The sequence below is a fragment of the Cibotium barometz genome, chromosome 49, assembly GCF_041138505.1.
Source record: "Cibotium barometz isolate CiBa-2024 chromosome 49, ASM4113850v1, whole genome shotgun sequence".
Taxonomy (NCBI): Eukaryota; Viridiplantae; Streptophyta; class Polypodiopsida; order Cyatheales; family Cibotiaceae; genus Cibotium; species Cibotium barometz.
Genome location: NC_141094.1, coordinates 34,888,331 through 34,905,649, shown reverse-complemented (window position 1 = coordinate 34,905,649; position 17,319 = coordinate 34,888,331). Strand labels below are relative to the sequence as shown.

The 17,319-nt window shown below is 42.7% G+C and overlaps 1 protein-coding gene across 1 annotated transcript in view; it reads left to right on the top strand.

Moving 5' to 3' along the window:
* The window catches only part of LOC147610530 (ARM repeat superfamily protein), a 134,012-nt gene extending 121,120 nt beyond the window's left edge, over positions 1-12,892 (top strand). The window contains exon 7 of the mRNA XM_086786206.1: positions 12,276-12,892. Coding sequence (XP_086642332.1) covers positions 12,276-12,406 — 131 coding nt within the window. The 3' untranslated portion in view covers positions 12,407-12,892. The remainder of the gene's footprint in view (positions 1-12,275) is intronic.
* Positions 12,893-17,319: the final 4,427 nt, after the last annotated feature.

The window sequence follows — 17,319 nt, the reverse complement described above, 5'->3', positions numbered from 1 at the left end:
ACCTAACACAGCGGTGGGTCACATGCCAGAAATGATCATGCTTGTTGCTAGGTCTTTGGAACTCATATGAGAGCTTAATGATGTACTAGTTATGCGTACATACCCTCAAGGAATGCTTCCTCTAGCTTCATCTGTTTGCAGACCACTGCATCTGCTACCCTGCTGCATTCTTCTGCTGGAACTGTGCACCTTCCTTGGGACCAATGTTTAGTGGGCTGAGCCTGAATGCTCTGATACCAATGTTGCATGTGCAGAAGCCTTGCTGTATTGATCCACAACCCTAAGCTTGATTAAGAACAAGATTCTAAATAAACATGATTAAGAAGAAGAGAGATCGGTGTCAGGATTTTCTTGTATTTGTATTGTACTAAAAGGTGGCTAATTATATGTACATGACTGAGGCCCTTGGTCAGCCCCATTGAAACCGGCCTTTAGAAATCTGACGGGCGGTGGAACAAACACTCACACAAAAAACACTTCATCACCCATGGGAACCTGAAAAAGGAAAACAATCAGGGGAGCTAGAATGCTCCTGCAAATAGTACAAGGACACCGATTGGTCCCAAAACGCAGTGGTGCCCCTTGCGGTATTTCTTTACTTGATCAAATAAGAGTACAAAGTACAACTTTTAGCTTTTCACCTAGGACTTTCCAAATAAAATCTCTCGTTACTACAGCAAAGCATTCCATAGAGAAGGCACACCTGTGACTCGTGGGCAGGTGCCCGGGAGACTAGAGTCTTTGACACACTTGTTGATACCGTCAATGCATATTAAAACATTTAAACATGGCCACAGCCTTAACACATATCCATCATCACTTTGCATAAAACATAAAGCTGGACAAATCATCCACAAATGCTGAAAATGAAGCTTGCACGTGTGACACCGCATAGAAACCGGAATGGGCCAACCCCCCCCCCCCCTTGGAGTATTTTATTACCCAAGGAGTATAATATCATGTACAAGCTTTGAGGACCTTACTCTCCTCACGGAGATGGCGGATTATCCATATACAAATGCCATAACACAGCCCAACACGAGGCAACCAAGCCGGAACATAGGCTGTAGAAATGCCGAGTCAATAATATAATCCATATACCTCCGTGTGGGTATTGATTCTTCCCCAAAAACCACGGGTCTTCATGCAACAGAGCTGGTACAGCAAGTATAACTCTCCATTCAGCCTGTACAACAAGTACAATGGTTGGTACAGCCGGCGGTACAATAAGTACAATGGTTGGTACAATCGGTACGGTGGTTGGTATAGCAGGTATAGCAAGTACAAATGTTGGTACAGCATGTACAGTTACTAGTACAGCAGGTACAGTGGCTGGTAAACAGTACAGAAGATGGTACAGTCGGTACAATGGGTGGTATAGTAAGTACAACAAGTACAAGGATTGGTACAGCCAATACAAAGACAAGTACAACAAGTACAATGGTTGGTACAAATCGGTACAATAAGTACAATGGTTGGTACAGTAGGTACAGCAAGTACAAATGATGGTACAGCATGTACAGTGACTAGTACAGCAGGTACAGTGGTTGGTACATCAAGTATAAAAGATGGTACAGTCGGTACAATGGGTGGTATAGCAAGTACAACAAGTACGAGGACTGGTACAGCCAGTACAGGTACAAAGGTTGTTACAACAAGTACAATGGCTAAAAATCATAATAAATGATTAAATACCCTTGCCTTCAGTATTTGTTCGCGATGGAAGCCTCCAAAACAGTCCCCAACAGCTGGTATTCTTCATGGGCGGCCTTCAAGAGAGAGAAAGAGAGTAGCCATCATTAGGGCAGCCTGTAACAGTGGTAGAGGCTAGTGTGCAGCAAGAGAGCCTCTATTAATGAAGAGAGAGGGCTCCAATTTATAGATTTGGGCTTCCCATGAGCTAAAATGGCAAGAGAAGGCTATAATGACAAGTGGAGAGCCACACAATAGCTGAAGTGACAAGTGTGAGGCCACTTGTCTCACTTTGATCCACTTTCTAACAAGTGTCAGGCCACTTGTCTCACTTTGGTCCACTTTCTTGCCACATGTCCCAATCTAAGAGATGGGTCCTTCCATAAACTTTATCTCTAAAAATATCCCAACTAGTAGACATTCTGTCATAGGCACTTTGCCAACTCTTGGTATTTGCTCAATTTCAGATGTAATGACGCGAACAGAATTTCCAACTCTCCTAAATTTTAGGAGTGTGGTCTTTTGTATTCTAGGATAATCCTCCATTCCCAAATCTTGTACTTTCCAAATATTTAGACATCCTGGAGTCCACTAGACTCCTTTCATACTGGGAAATGTCGAGGCTGGTGACATCCTTTCCAACTTCTTAAAAGTTGTCCGCAACTTTAAGCTTCAAGATATAATCATGTCCCATCAAGCGGGTGAGACGAGACAATCTCAAAAATCTAATATAATTGAAGAATCCATGCTCCAAAGAAATGGGTGAGACTAAATAAGTCTCCATAATACCAATGTCAAAATCATGTCCCAAAATAAATGGGCGAGAATTTCATGGAAGATATGCTAAACACAGGCACAAGAGCCAATTGTGTCTCAATCACCAATATCAATGAGATAATCATATGCCAATGAAAATCACCAACCAGGTGCTAAGACACTTAAATAAGTGCCATGCACAAGAAACTAGTGCCTCGCATAGAAACATGTGCTATGCACACAAACTGGTGCCATTCAAGAGCACAAACCATGGTGACAGAAAAGCTGGTTCTCCATAGTTCTGGCAATCCTTTCTCCCAATCCCAACAATTCCCATGTTCTCCCATACAATCCCAACTCTGATCAACAAGCATGGTGTGGAAACAATGAAACACTCACTCCACAATCGCAACACGAATCCACGTGTATAGTGGAGTGTTCATTGAATTGCCCTCTTACAATCCCAACATGAATCCACATGCATGGTGAGATGAACAATGAACCTCTTGGCCTCTATATGGGGAGATAGTGATTCTAATATGGCTTTAAAAAAATAAAAAAAATAAATCCATGTTCCAAATAAATGGGCGAGACAAAACAGTCCCATAAGTCCAGATATCATAATCCAAAAAAACACACAAACATGTGCCAATCCACATGACCCTTGGCATACACATAAGTCCCTTGCCAACCAGGTATCATGTCCACTTTACCACTTGCACTCCGTGTTGGTACTCTGACCACACACCTTGGATGAGAGGTGGGCACAAGTAACAAGATAAAACAATCACTCACAGGCATAAATAGCCTGGTGTTCCATAAGCATTTCTGCTACCAATAGTTTGTAGGCATTTCGGTCACAAACTCACACTACCCTCTCAAGTGCCCATGTTCCCTTCCATCTGCTCTCTATTGTTCCACCCACACATGGTAGAAACAATCTTCAAGAGAGCACGTAGGACAAGAGAACACTACACAGGGTATGTTGTGCTTGTCACTACCCTTTGAAGTGCCCATGTTCCCTTCCATCTGCTCTCTATTGTTCCACCCACACATGGTAGAAACAATCTTCAAGAGAGCACGTAGGACAAGAGAACACTACACAGGGTATGTGAACCATGAGTTCCGTAACTCCAATGCATCCCAAAGAAAGGGAGCCAAAAAGAATAATTCATAAACCTGAGGATAGATCCAAATCCCTAGAAAAGAAGTCCAGGAATTTATAGACCTGTATACCATAATCCTTGTATACCATACCTCTTACCACATACTCCGTGCTAACCACACACCTTGGAGTAGAGGTGGACTTTATCCGTAAAAGCATCATATCCACCCCAAAGATTTCTTCTCTATAAACTCGGACAGATTCGTCCATAGAAATTGCTTGTGAAGCCCAATATCTGTATAAATCTCGTCCAAGAAAGAAATCTCCATAGATATAATCCATCCCAATAAAGGGAGCCATAAACAATGTTTCCGTGAAATCATCTCAAGGCAAACAATAACACCTTTCTCCTTGCATGGCATATACTTAAGATATCCCTGAGATATATCTCCATATAGCTTGCTTGTAAGCTTGATAATATAATCCACAATATCCAAATGGAAAGAGTGCTAAACGTATGCACATAAAGCCAACTCCATACTTCCAAGATAAATTTTGTGAATTCATAAATCCTTAGATCAACAAGCTGTCTACTGCTCATGCTCTTGCTTCATAGGCTCTGAAGTGGTTGGCCATGCTTAATAGCAATGATGGTAAGTGTGGTCCCCACTTGAGATCTTTTCTCTTCCTTATTGATAGAAGGAAGTCTCCGCTTCCAAGAAAGCCTATGCACTGATACCAATGTAACTCGCGGCGGGTGCCCGGGAGACTAGGGTCCTTGACACACTTGTTGATACCATCAATGCATATTAAAACATTTAAACATGGCCACAGTCTTAACACATATCCATCATCACTTTGCATAAAACATAAAGCTGGACAAATCATCCACAAATGCTGAAAATGGAGCTTGCACGTGTGACACCGCATAGAGGCCGGAATGGGCCGACCCCCCCCTTGGAGTATTTTATTATCCAAGGAGTATAATATCATGTACAAGCTTTGAGGGCCTTACTCTCTCCACGGGAGATGCCGGATTATCCATATACAAATGCCATAACACATCCCAACACGAGGCAACCAAGCCGGAACATAGGCTGTAGAAATGTCGAGCCAATAATATAATCCATATACCTCCGTGTGGGTATTGGTTCTTCCCCAAAAACCACGGGTCTTCATGCAATAGAGCTGGTACAGCAAGTACAACTCTCTATTCAGCCAGTACAACAGGTACAATGGTTGGTATAGCCGGTACGGTGGCTAGTACTACAAGTACAACAAGTACAAATGCTGGTACAGCATGTACAATGACTAGTACAGTAGGTACAGTGGCCGGTACAGCCGGTACAATGGGTGGTACATCAAGTACAACAAGTACAAGGATTGGTACAGCCAGTACAATGGTTGGTACAGCAGGTACAAAGACTGGTACAAGAAGTACAATGGCTAGAAATCATAATAAATGATTAAATACCCTTGCCTTCAGTATTTCTTCGCCAATGGAAGCCTCCAAAACAGTCCCCAACAACCGGTATTCTTCATGGGCAGTCTTCAAGAGAGAGAGAGAGAGTAGCTATCATTAGGGCCGCCTGTAACAGTGGTAGAGGCTAGTGTGCAGCAAGAGAGCCTCCATTAATGAAGAGAGAGGGCTCCAATTTATAGATTTGGGCCTCCCATGAGCTAAAATGACAAGAGAAGGCTACAATGACAAGTGGAGAGCCACACAATAGCTGAAGTGACAAGTGTGAGGCCACTTGTCTCACTTTGATCCACTTTCTGACAAGTGTCAGGCCACTTGTCTCACTTTGGTCCACTTTCTTGCCACATGTCCCAATCTAAGAGATGGGTCCTTCCATAAACTTTATCTCTAAAAATATCCCAACTGGTAGACATTCTGTCATAGGCACTTTGCCAACTCTTGGTATCTGCTCAATTCCAGATGTAATGACGCAAATAGAATTTCCATCGGAGTCGGCGGGCCAAAAATAGCAACTCTCCTAAATTTTAGGAGTGTGGTTCTTTGTATTCTAGGATAATCCCCCATTCCCAAAGCTTGTACTTTCCAAATATTTAGACATCCTGGAGTCCACCAGACTCCTTTCATACTGGGAAATGTCCAGGCTAGTGACATCCTGTACACACCTGCCTGTTCGAAAAGGTCTTCTCCATCTCAACCATGGATCTCACAACCCTTTCCCAAACAGTAGTAGGGCTATACCAAACCATATGTCCTTCCTATAGTCACAACTTGCATGTAACCTCGAGAAAACTAAAAACCTGTTCACGTGAATCCAAAGACATGCTTTCCTCATGAAACCAAAGACCTGTATCCATAAACCATAGTCCTCTATCCTCGATACCAAAGTCTTGTTTCTTCTTGAAAGACCAATGTCCTGTTTCCATGACAGATAAATTCTCATATATGCACCATCCAATCACGATGCCAAAAACCTAGAGAGAGAAAGATAGAGGATTTGTCAAGCCGTCCCTGAATACACATAAGTCCAAGACGAAGAGAAACAACACATCTCTTCCAAGAACATCATCTTGTGCATCTTAACTTGATCCTCTGTATCCAAATCTCGTAAACAAAGCCTGCTTGTGAAGAGAGAGAGAGAGAGAGAGAGACCCCTTGGCTGTTAGCCCCTCGGTGCCTCCTTCAGCTCACCTTCTTCCCAGAGAGAGATAGAGTCATGGTGTCCAACCCAACAGTCACCTGGAGATGTCTCTGCTGGCTGCTTCCACACATGCAACCTGCCTGCATCCACCTGGCTTCTGTTTGCTAACTGCAGCCCATATGCGCAACCATTTGGTCTTCCACACGTGCAACCTCTACCGGTTGCCCGACTGGCAGTAGCCCATAGATGTAGAGTCGCTTGGTCGCTTTTTACTTGGTAGTAGCCCATACTCAACCACCTAATCACCTGCCTGGCTGCCCATGTGCAACAGCGCCCTGCTGTAGGCCATGTGCATCAGCACCTTGTTAGCGCCGCCCAACAGTAGTACTCGGCAGCAACCCATGCGTGCAGGTGCAGCAACACCCGTTAGTAGCAGTACCCGCCTGCAGCAGCACTCGGTAGTAGCAACAGCACTCGACGGAGGTGGCGGCAGTACCCGGCAGCGGCGGCAGTAACAGCAGCACCAGCGGCGGCAGCTCCCCTGGCGGTCAGCAGTACTCCTGGCGGCGGCAACCCTGTACCCAACGGCAGGAGCAACTATGGTGGCGGCAGCCCTGTACCCGATGGCGGCAGCAGCTATGGCGGCAGCCCTGAACCCGGTGGCGGCAGCCCTGTATCCGGTGGCGGCAGCCCTGTATCCAGTGGCGGCGACAACCACCCCATGCGCAGTAGCGCCACGTAAACCATGCGGCGCCCTCCACACGGCCCTCTTGAATCTCCACCAACCTTCACCTTTATAAGCATACGATTCAAATCGCTTTTCTTAAAAAGCCAAAAGCAAGGATTAAAAATGCATGCTCTTTTTTTCAAAAATAATGTTATTATCATCAAAGGTTTTAAAAACCTTATAACCTCAAAATCCCTTTTGTCCCCTTTCACACTTGGGCTGGCCACACTTATTAGTTTCCTTTTCACATTCAACTGATGCTTGTCCACACTTTGCGTCCCGTGCCCGTCCTCGTGCCCACCTGCTTGTTGTCCAGAGGGAAAAACACAGGGTCGTAACATCCCCCCCTCTTGAAAAAATAGCAAGCGTCCTCGATTGCACTCAATAACACAGTAAGCATCCAAAAGATTCCCCATATGACCAAAACAATGCCCCTCTAGTGCTTCTGAGTGATGAAACAATCATCCTTAATAATAAGGCCAAACCGTCACGTCAGAGTGACAAACAACTCTTGCTTGTTCTTTCAGAACCTCCAACAAAAGTTTAAAACCAAGTGGAAACAAGTAATCTATGTTAGCCAAAAACAAAACCATGCATCATTCTACATATGACAAACGTATGCATGACACATATATGCATTCGCAAACAGTATGCTCCTCAAGATGCTCTACCCACTCCAAAATAACAATCTCAGGGTTGCTCGCAAGCCTTACACCCATGAATATCCCGCAGAACCCACGATTGATGGTACAACATGAGCATATGAAAGCACTCAATGCATCTAAACTATACATCCACTAAGTACTTCCCACATATGTCCCTCTTGATGCTTTACACACTCTACACATGGCCCGCAGGAGCCACACTCAGTGATACACCATGAACATGGTAAAGTACCTGATGTATCATATCAACATACATGCATCTCATCTTGACACATCTAGAGTATTACCCAATGTATTCTCAAGGGTACCAAGATCCAATGGCACCAGAATACCATAATACCTCGGAAAGTCCCTAATGAAGCATAGTAGATTACCACTGCTAAACATAGAAAGGTGCTGCCTTCCGAACCCCATGAAGCTTCTGTGAAGATACCACTCGTGACAAAGTGTCAAAAAGCCATAGCCTTCAACCCATCTCTTGCACCATAACACTTCAACTGCTTCTTGTTCCTGGCTGACTACTTCCTTGGTGTCTTTTCTCTTGAGCTTCATCCTCAGCTTTTGCTCTTCACCTCATATAGGCAAAGACTCATACCGTCTCCTCCACTTCCTTTTCACCTTCCACATGTTGAAGCTTTTGATGTGACAACCACGGGCTCGACCTCCTTGAGAAAGTCGACAATGTCCCGGCAACGGAACCATGAAACGGACCTTCAGAAATCTGACGGGTGGTGGAACAAACACTCGCACACAAAACACTTCATCACCCATGGGAACCTGAAAAAGGAAAACAAACAGGGGAGCTAGAATGCTCCTGCAAATAGTACAAAGACACCGATTGGCCCCAAAATGCAGTGGCGCCCCTTGCGGTATTTCTTACTTGATCAAATAAGAGTACAAAGTACAACTTGTCGAATCCTTTACCAATAGGATCCCTTTTAGCTTTTCACCCAAAACTTTCCAAATAAGATCTCTTGTTACTATAGCAAAGCATTCCATAGAGAAGGCACACCTGTACAACACCTCCCTGTTCGAAAAGGTCTTCTCCATCTCAACCATGGACCTCACAACCCTTTCCCAAACAGTAGTAGGGCTGTACCAAACCATATGTCCTTCCTATAGTCACAGCTTGCATGTAACCTCGAGAAAACTAAAAACCTGTTCACATGAATCCAAAGACATGCCTTCCTCATGAAACCAAAGACCTGTATCCATAAACCATAGTCCTGTATCCTCCATACCAAAGTCTTGTTTCTTCTCGAAAGACCAATGTCCTGTTTCCATGACAGATAAATCCTCATATATGCACCATCCAATCACGATGCCAAAAACCTAGAGAGAGAAAGATAGAGGATGTGTCAAGCCGTCCCTGAATACACATAAGTCCAAGACGAAGAGCAACAACACATCTCTTCCAAGAACATCATCCTGTGCATCTTAACTTGATCCTCTGTATCCAAATCTCGTAAACAAAGCCTGCTTGCGAAGAGAGAGAGAGAGAGAGAGACCCCTTGGCTGTTAGCCCCTTGGTGCCTCCTTCAGCTCACCTTCTTCCCAGAGAGAGATAAAGTCGTGCTGTCCAACCCAACAGTCACCTGGAGATGTCTTTGCTGGCTGCTTCCACACATGCAATCTGCCTGCATCCACCTGGCTCCTGTTTGCGAACTGCAGCCCATATGCACAGCCATTTGGTCTTCCACACGTGCAACCTCTACCTGAAACCTACCTGGTTGCCCGACTGGCAGTAGCCGTAGAGTCGTCTAGTCGCTTTTTACTTGGTAGGAGCCCATGCTCAACCACCTAATCACCTGCCTGGCTGCCCATGTGCAGCAGCGCCCTGATGTAGGCCATGTGCATCAGCACCTTGTCAGCGCCCAGCAGCAGTACTCGACAGCAACCCATGCGTGCAGGTGCAGCAACACCCATCAGTAGCAGTACCCGCCTGCAGCAGCACTCGGCAGCAGCAACAGCACTCGACGGAGGTGGCGGCAATACCCGGCAGCGGTGGCAGCTCCCCTGGCAGTCAGCAGTACTCCTGGCGGTGTACCCGACGGCAGCAGCAGCTATGGTGGCGGCAGCCCTGTACCCGGTGGCGGCAGCAGCTATGGTGGCAGCAGTACCCGGTGGCGGCAGCCCTGTATCCGGTGGCGGCAGCAGCTATGGTGGCGGTAGTACCTGGTGGCGGCAGCTATACCTGGCGGCGACCACCACCCCATGCGCAGTAGCGCCACGTAAACCATCCGGCGCTCTCCACACGGCCCTCCTGAATCTCCACCAACCTTCGCCTTTATAAGCATGCGATTCAAATTGCTTTTCTCAAAAAGCCAAAAGCAAGGATTAAAAACGCATGCTCTTTTTTTCAAAAATAATGTTATTATCATCAAAGGTTTTAAAAACCTTATAACCTCAAAATCCCTTTTGTCCCCTTTCACACTTGGGCTGGCCACATTTATGAGTTTCCTTTTCACATTCAACTGATGCCTGTCCACGCTTTGTGTCCCGTGCCCGTCCTCGTGCCCACCTGCTTGTTGTCCTCCAGAGGGAAAAACACAGGGTTGTAAGACCCATAGGGGTGACCTCTGGTCCTACATGACTTCTACTGACTTAGGAGAATGCTACTATGAATACTTTGCTGAAAATGAGGACTTTTGCTTGTATAGTATGCTGAGGTACAGGTCGGCTAGCACCAGCAGCCTGTCTGCCTGTTTGTTTGCAACCTCTTCATGATGACTATTATGATGATGGTGATGGTGATGCTGACGCTGATGATAATGATGATGATGCTGATGTTGATGATGCTGATGCTGATGCTACTGCTCTGATGGTACTACTGCTGTAAATGCTTCTAACTGCTGTCCCAACTGATAATTAATGAGGGATTAAGGCTGTTCATGCTGGAGATTAGCCATGGCACGAGAGTGCACGTGACAATCCTGTAGGCGACCAGCAGAAACCAAAATGCAGCCTGCTGTTGGCCAGCCTGTAAGTGACCAGAAAGAGTTTCACAAACAGCTGTCGGCCTCCCAGTGCTATCACACGTGTGAACGTACAGTTGCTGTATGGCTGTCCGTAAAGCTAGCAGGCGGCCAGCTCCACAATGGAAGAAGAGAGAGAATAACTTCTGTACGGCCAGTTGTATGATCAGCTTGGAGGCGGCCAGGAGAAGGAAAACTGCTTAGCAGCTATTGGCTTGCTTGTACGAGAGAGAGAGAGAGAGAGAGAGAGAGAGAGAGAGAGTTCTCTTCGCTTAAGCATGAGTCCCCCTCCATAAGAGGTTGACTGGCCTATCAATAGCATAGGCTTGAGCCAAGAATAACAAAAGCACCTTTTTTTGTTTCTCACGTTTTCCCAAAACGTGGAGAAGAAAAACAGCTGCCATGAATATAATAAAACCATAATTCATCCATGAGATATGGGCGCCTGTTCTGTGTGAAATACTACAATTCTGGTCCACCCAATGTGTATGCTAAGGCTCCTAAAATGTCCACCCACTTAAAATAAGTGTGAACAGATAACCTTATAAACCATTCATAAGGGAAGAAGTCCTGCAGAACACACATCCGGTGTCCAAATAAACTTTCTGAGTAATGCTCTGATAGTCCTTTATCAAATCCTGGCTTTATACAGGTGTTCATCACCCTGTGATTCTTGGAAATCCCCCGTTCTCATCTCTCCACTCTAATGTCTGGTGTCCACCAGACGGTGGTTTACAGCAAAAGAGAGGACAGTCCATATCTTGTAGCTGTCTGTGTATGATCAGTTTTACATGGTCTTCATAACCGTTTATTCTGTGGCATGCCCTCTCCTCTCCCTGTCTCAATCCAGAGGTGATGTGATGACACCCTCAGCTGGCCAATGAAAATCCTCATGGTGTGGGACATGTCTGAGGAGATGGCTCGACCTCTCACTGAACTATCCGGAGGCACACTTAGAAAATGATTTCTGTAGAATTGAAGCTTCGGAGAAAGCTTGGTTGAGGGTACCCATGTCCAGTTTGGGTGAAGGTAGGATGAATTCAGGTGGATGATGCGGTTGATCTCCTGCCGTGAGTGATCGAGGAAGGGGCATACAGACTCTACTTGATGGGAGGGAGGCGATTTGTCTTAAGGCCATGTGACTCATACGGAGTCATACCAACTAGTGGTGTGTGCATACCAATGTGGCCCTCCTGTGCCAACTTGTCTAGAGGACTTGAGAGCCAGGCATGGGAGGCGATTTCTGTTTAATGTGTAGGCGTGATGGTCTGGAAAATGGTGTCAAAGGGGCTGATTAGAACTTGGCCAACACGGGGGGCTTACGGCTATAGGGGCTTACAGCACTGTGGGTTTACTCGATCATGCGTTAAAGCATCATAATCTGCACTCTTGCCACTGAGAGGCCAATACAATAGCATATGGCACTGTGGGCTTAGTCGGGATCATGCATTATAGCATCAGAGATTGCACCCTTGTGTGTGTGTGTGTGTGTGTGTGTGTGTGTGTGTGTGAGAGAGAGAGAGAGAGAGAGAGAGAGAGAGAGGCTGTATAAACTGTTAACATGAATGCTTAGCCATTATCAACTACTATTAAAAAAGATATGGGGACTGTATCTTTTGGTTGCTTGATTTTTGAGTGGGAAAATGTTTAGCTTCGTTGTTATTTGTGTGCAAGTGGCTACAGGGTCAAGACTGAACTTTAATTTATGTCTATAACAATGTTGTGTTTTTGTTGCAGAAATCTTGATGCCATCAATTATTGAACAAATGAATAATTTTGTAGCTAGTGGAACAGCCAATGTACAACTCAAAAACACTGCAAAAGCCTTTCTTGACAAACATGTGACAACTCGAATACGGAATGCCTAAATGTGACATTTTTAAGGGTGTTGATGTGACAGATCCCTTGCCCATAGGATGGTCAGTGATGGGGCAAGCGAGGTCCCCTGCCCATGTGGGACGAGGGAGGGGGTGAGATGTTGCCCTTTCACAGGTGGGGTTTATGCATGCAAATACTTCACTAAAAAGTAGAGCTGAAGATTTGGCATCGAGCATATAAAGTTAGATTTTTCCTCTTTTTAAATGATTTGAGTAAACTCTGGTTGTGCGAACCTATCGAAGGGGATGATAAGATGCAAAAGCAAAGTAGCTGTTTCGCATGATGTAAAACTGGAGGACTCAGTTCGTTTCTCGTATTGTATTTTTAATGCAGAAATTTAGATGCCATCAATTATTGAACAAAAGAAAAACTTTGTAGCTAATGGAACATTCAATGTACAACTCAAAAATACTGTAAAATCCTTATTGACAAACATGTAACAACTGGAATATGCAATATTCAAATGTGACATTTCTAATGGGTTTGTTGGAAATAAATGCTCCACCCTCATCGTTTTGATTGTTGCTGCACAAGTATTGGCTAGCTCTATGTTGTAAGGTTCTTTTTATGAGGGGAGGTCGTTTCGTGTGTGAGTACAGATCTCGGTTTTCACACAGAGGTTTAGCTATATTGCCAAAGGTTCACCCTCATTATTTTGATTTCTGCACAAGGATTGGCAAGCTCTATGTTGTAGGGTTCTTTTTATGAGGCGAGGTCATGTATAGATCTCAGTTTTCACACAGAGGCTTGGCTATATGGGCCATATGGCTAAGAGACTGTTTATGTAGGTTTGGTATCACACCAAATAAGCTATGTGCAAGTGGGGGTTGCTATTCTCACCATGAGTAAGTCTAATTGTAGCTCTCTTCTTTAGTCTATTTCTTAGTGATGTGGTCGGTTGGGTCTATGAGTAAGTCTAATTGTAGCTCTCTTCTTTAGTCTATTTCTTAGTGATGTGGTCGGTTGGGTCTAATTGGCCTCAAAGTAAGGCAATAAACCAAGACAGATCTATCATACGGCTGCGGTTGGTGGGCAGTTTTTATAGACACGTTTGGTAGCCTTCATCATATTCAGATCACCACTTTGAGATCTATGCTCTTTTATCAGGATGCATACAACCTCTATCTTAGTGTCCTTCCTGATCGTCATCTGAGCTCCCTCACTAGAGCACATAGGAGGGATGTAGTTTCCATCAATTGTTATCTCGGCTTGCAATAGTAATCTAGATTATTTTTTGGGAAAAGATAGTTTTGATTTAATTTACAGTGAAATTAAACTATAAAGAATCCTTTTTGAAATGGTGAAACTTAAAGTTATAATTGGTTGAAATTATTTGTTCAAAATTAGTAATTCCAAGATGAAATGAATTGATGTGCAATGTGTTTTTTTGAGCACAAGCAAAGGATCAGTTAAAACATCTCAACTTTATAAGCCAAGTAGAACTATGTGTTCATGTCGAGCATTTTCTACTCATACCCCTATTATTGTTGATGCTTGCATGCATGCTTTCTTTTTTTCTATTGTGCATGTGAGTAGAGATTGGCTTATGCCTTGTGCAACCGGCTATGGAAGTTTGGAAAACTATGTTTACATGAGTACCTTGGATTTCTTAAATATTTTTGGCTTCCTTTTAACATGCATTCTACGATTTTTCCATTGTAGGAAACTTAATTCAAGTCTTTATCTTAGCTTATTTGTTCAAATCTTGCATTCTTTGGCTCATTAGATATCTTAGACAGTGGAATAAGATAGATTAAATTGAAAATTTGAATGAGCAAGAGATTAAGGAGTAATTAAGAAAAAATAAATAAAAAATTAACAAACTTTGCATCTTCCATGTGCCTTAGTCTATCACATTTACAAAATTAAGAAAGGAACATGGCGAAGAGTTACTCCACGGAGTGGCTTATCACCCAAATTAACATGATAACTTGATCATGAAGCTTCTTGTATTATCTTGTATCCCATACATTATGTAAATAGTGTCACTCGTAAACTACTACCAATATAGGATCTTAACTTGTTATGACTTTGGCTATATGTTATGAGAGTGATAGGAAACACTAAAAGGTAAGACTAGAAAATATTATTTATATGTAAAAGGTTTACAATTAAATAAGGTTCAAGAGATTTCAAATGGGAAATACTTAAAGCAATGGTTAATAGACATTAAACTTAAAGTAAAAGGGAAGTAAACGGTACACAATGAAAGCCCAAGGGCCATAGAAGTAGGCACTCCCTTCTAGGGGTAGTTGAAGGGACATTGGTGAATGAAAAGGCCATGCCTAGCCAATGAAAAGACCATGCCTAGCCAATGAAAGGTCAAGGGGCTGAAGTTGGAAGGTGATGCATCACTTCGGCTTATAAAACCATGAGTTTAGGGTCCATTTGGGATATGGTTGGGTGGAGAATAAAAGTTTTAGTATTACAAGTCCTCAAATTTATAATACAAGGAGCATTATATTAGTATTAGAGCCAAGTTCTTTCTCTTTCATGTTTCCATTGAGGTACTCATTGCTAACACTAATCTCTACTCCTTACTCTCTTTTCTATTCATTTTCATAAGCTAATCTCTATATTTCTCAAATCTTCTCTATACAAAATACCTCTTGTCTCTAATAAGTTGGGCATACTTTGGAGATTCTACATGGAGCAAGTGGAGTACATGATAACCTTGAAGAATCGTTGAAGCAAATATTAAGGAGGAAACAAAGGAATTGTTCTTCACATCATTAGAGACAATTCATAATTACCCAACCAAGTAACGTCATTGTGTTGCAAATTATTTTTTTTGTAAAAAAAATTCCATTTTGCTTATTGTGTTAGAGTAAATGGCTTCTCAAGGTGGGAAGGATAAAAATGGTGAGAAGGGAGAAAATCCAATATCCTCTTTTCACATGGAAGAGGATATTACAAAACCAAATGAAATAGATATACAAGATTTAGATCTTAATGAGTATGAGAATATAGAAATGAAAGAAAAATCTCTAATATAAAAAATAAACTTGAGAAAATGATGGGTCTTCTTAGCTCCTTGATGGGAGGGGAAGGATTGGGAGTAAAAGAAATATCTAAAAGTAACATTGAAAAAACTCTAGAAAAAGGATTGAATGAAACCATAATTGAAGAGGGTCCCAAAACTAGAGACCGGGGTATGGTATTCTCAAAGATTTAAAGGCACCCACTTTTAGTGGAGAAGAGGAGATAAATAAAGATGCGGTCCATATTTTTCTACAAAAATAGCAAGATTTGCATCTTTTAAGAAATGTGCCTGATCATAATCCTATCCTTACAAGGTAAATCTTATAAGGTGGATGAGTTTAGCGAAAGCTAGGCAAGTACCTGATTCTTGGGATTCATTCAAAGAATTATTCTTAAAAGACTATCTCACTAAAAATGAAGAAGATTGAAATTGGGAGGAGTGGGATAATTGTTCTATGGGACAAAAAAATTTAAATCTCACTCAATATATAGCTTGCTATAGGGAAACTTTCTTAAAACTTAAGGGCATAGATAATTTTCAAAAAGGAAGAGGCTTCATTAGAGGCCTGAAAAAGGAGTACAAGAAGGAAGTTTGCTCCAAAGAGCTAAGAAACCTTAGATGAGGATATACGATTTGCAAAAACTTTTTGACGATACCACGGATAATGGTAATCGTAAAGAAAAAGATAATAATTTTTTATATAAGCCTTATGGATAAAATTTTGGCTCTCAAAAAGCAAAATTCCAATCCTAGTAAGTTTCTAAAAAAGTAAGATTTTAAAAGAGAAGTTAAAGAAAAACTTTTTTTCACTTATCTTGAGCTGGGACATGATAAAAAGCATGTCCTTAGTTCCAAGGACAAGAACTTACTGGAAATGATAATGATAAACCTATAGGAAAATCACTGTACGTGATTCAAGTATTAACACTTAATGATTCTCCTAAATATAAATCGGATGAGGTTTGTCATTTTGATGAAAAGCATTAATGTATTGTGGTAAAATCTGTGGAAGCCATCATTTGGACCACATGATTTGGTTTGAGTGCATGAAAATATTAAAGATAAAAAAGTTAGAATCCTCATAGATGATACGACTACACACAACTTTTTCAATTACAACTTGATTAAGAAACTTAAATTACCTCAAGTCCCAAGTTCTCATACGTATATAGTATCATTAGCCAATGGCTATGATAAAGATGAGTGGGATACTGTGGTAAACCAAGTTGGGATAAAAATTCAAGAGTATGAAGCACTTTTGGATTTTCATGTGATGCGTCTGTTGATTGGAGATATAATTCTTGGGAGATAATGGTCTCACCACTGAACATAAGGTGCAAGACCTTAAGTGGAAACTAGTCCCATGTGAGCCCAGTCCGAGATGAGTCGGCCAAGGTTCCACTCTAAGCATCCAAGTTCAGGTGTACAAGTCCCGTACATGGTCTTGGTCAGATGTGCATTGTCCTGTACATGCAACGGTGCAGTTTGTACTGTGAGTCTCCATCTGGAATGATATCACATGTCTTGAGTGTTTAATTTGCAACCAAATGCTAGGCATTTGTTTAGAAGCATGTAGGTGTTAATCCCAATTAGGATTAACATTTGAGGACATTTATAAGTGTCATGCAAAGGCACTATAAAAGTTGTAGCATTATGAGGGATTGGCCACCCAAGGCCCTAGTTAGCAAGTTTTGGGTGCCCAAGCGTGAATAAGGGCGTGAATAAGGGCCAATTGTATATTAGGTATTTTTTGGGTGCCCAAGCGTGAATAAGGGCCAATTGTGTATTAGGTATTTTCATAAGTAATGGACACAACCCCCTTTGTGCTATTAGAGTTCTTGCCTTGTCTTGAGAGAGAGAGTGTGTGAGAGAGTACTCTAGTACATGTGCCTTCTCTATACTTTTATGCTTGTATGCTTG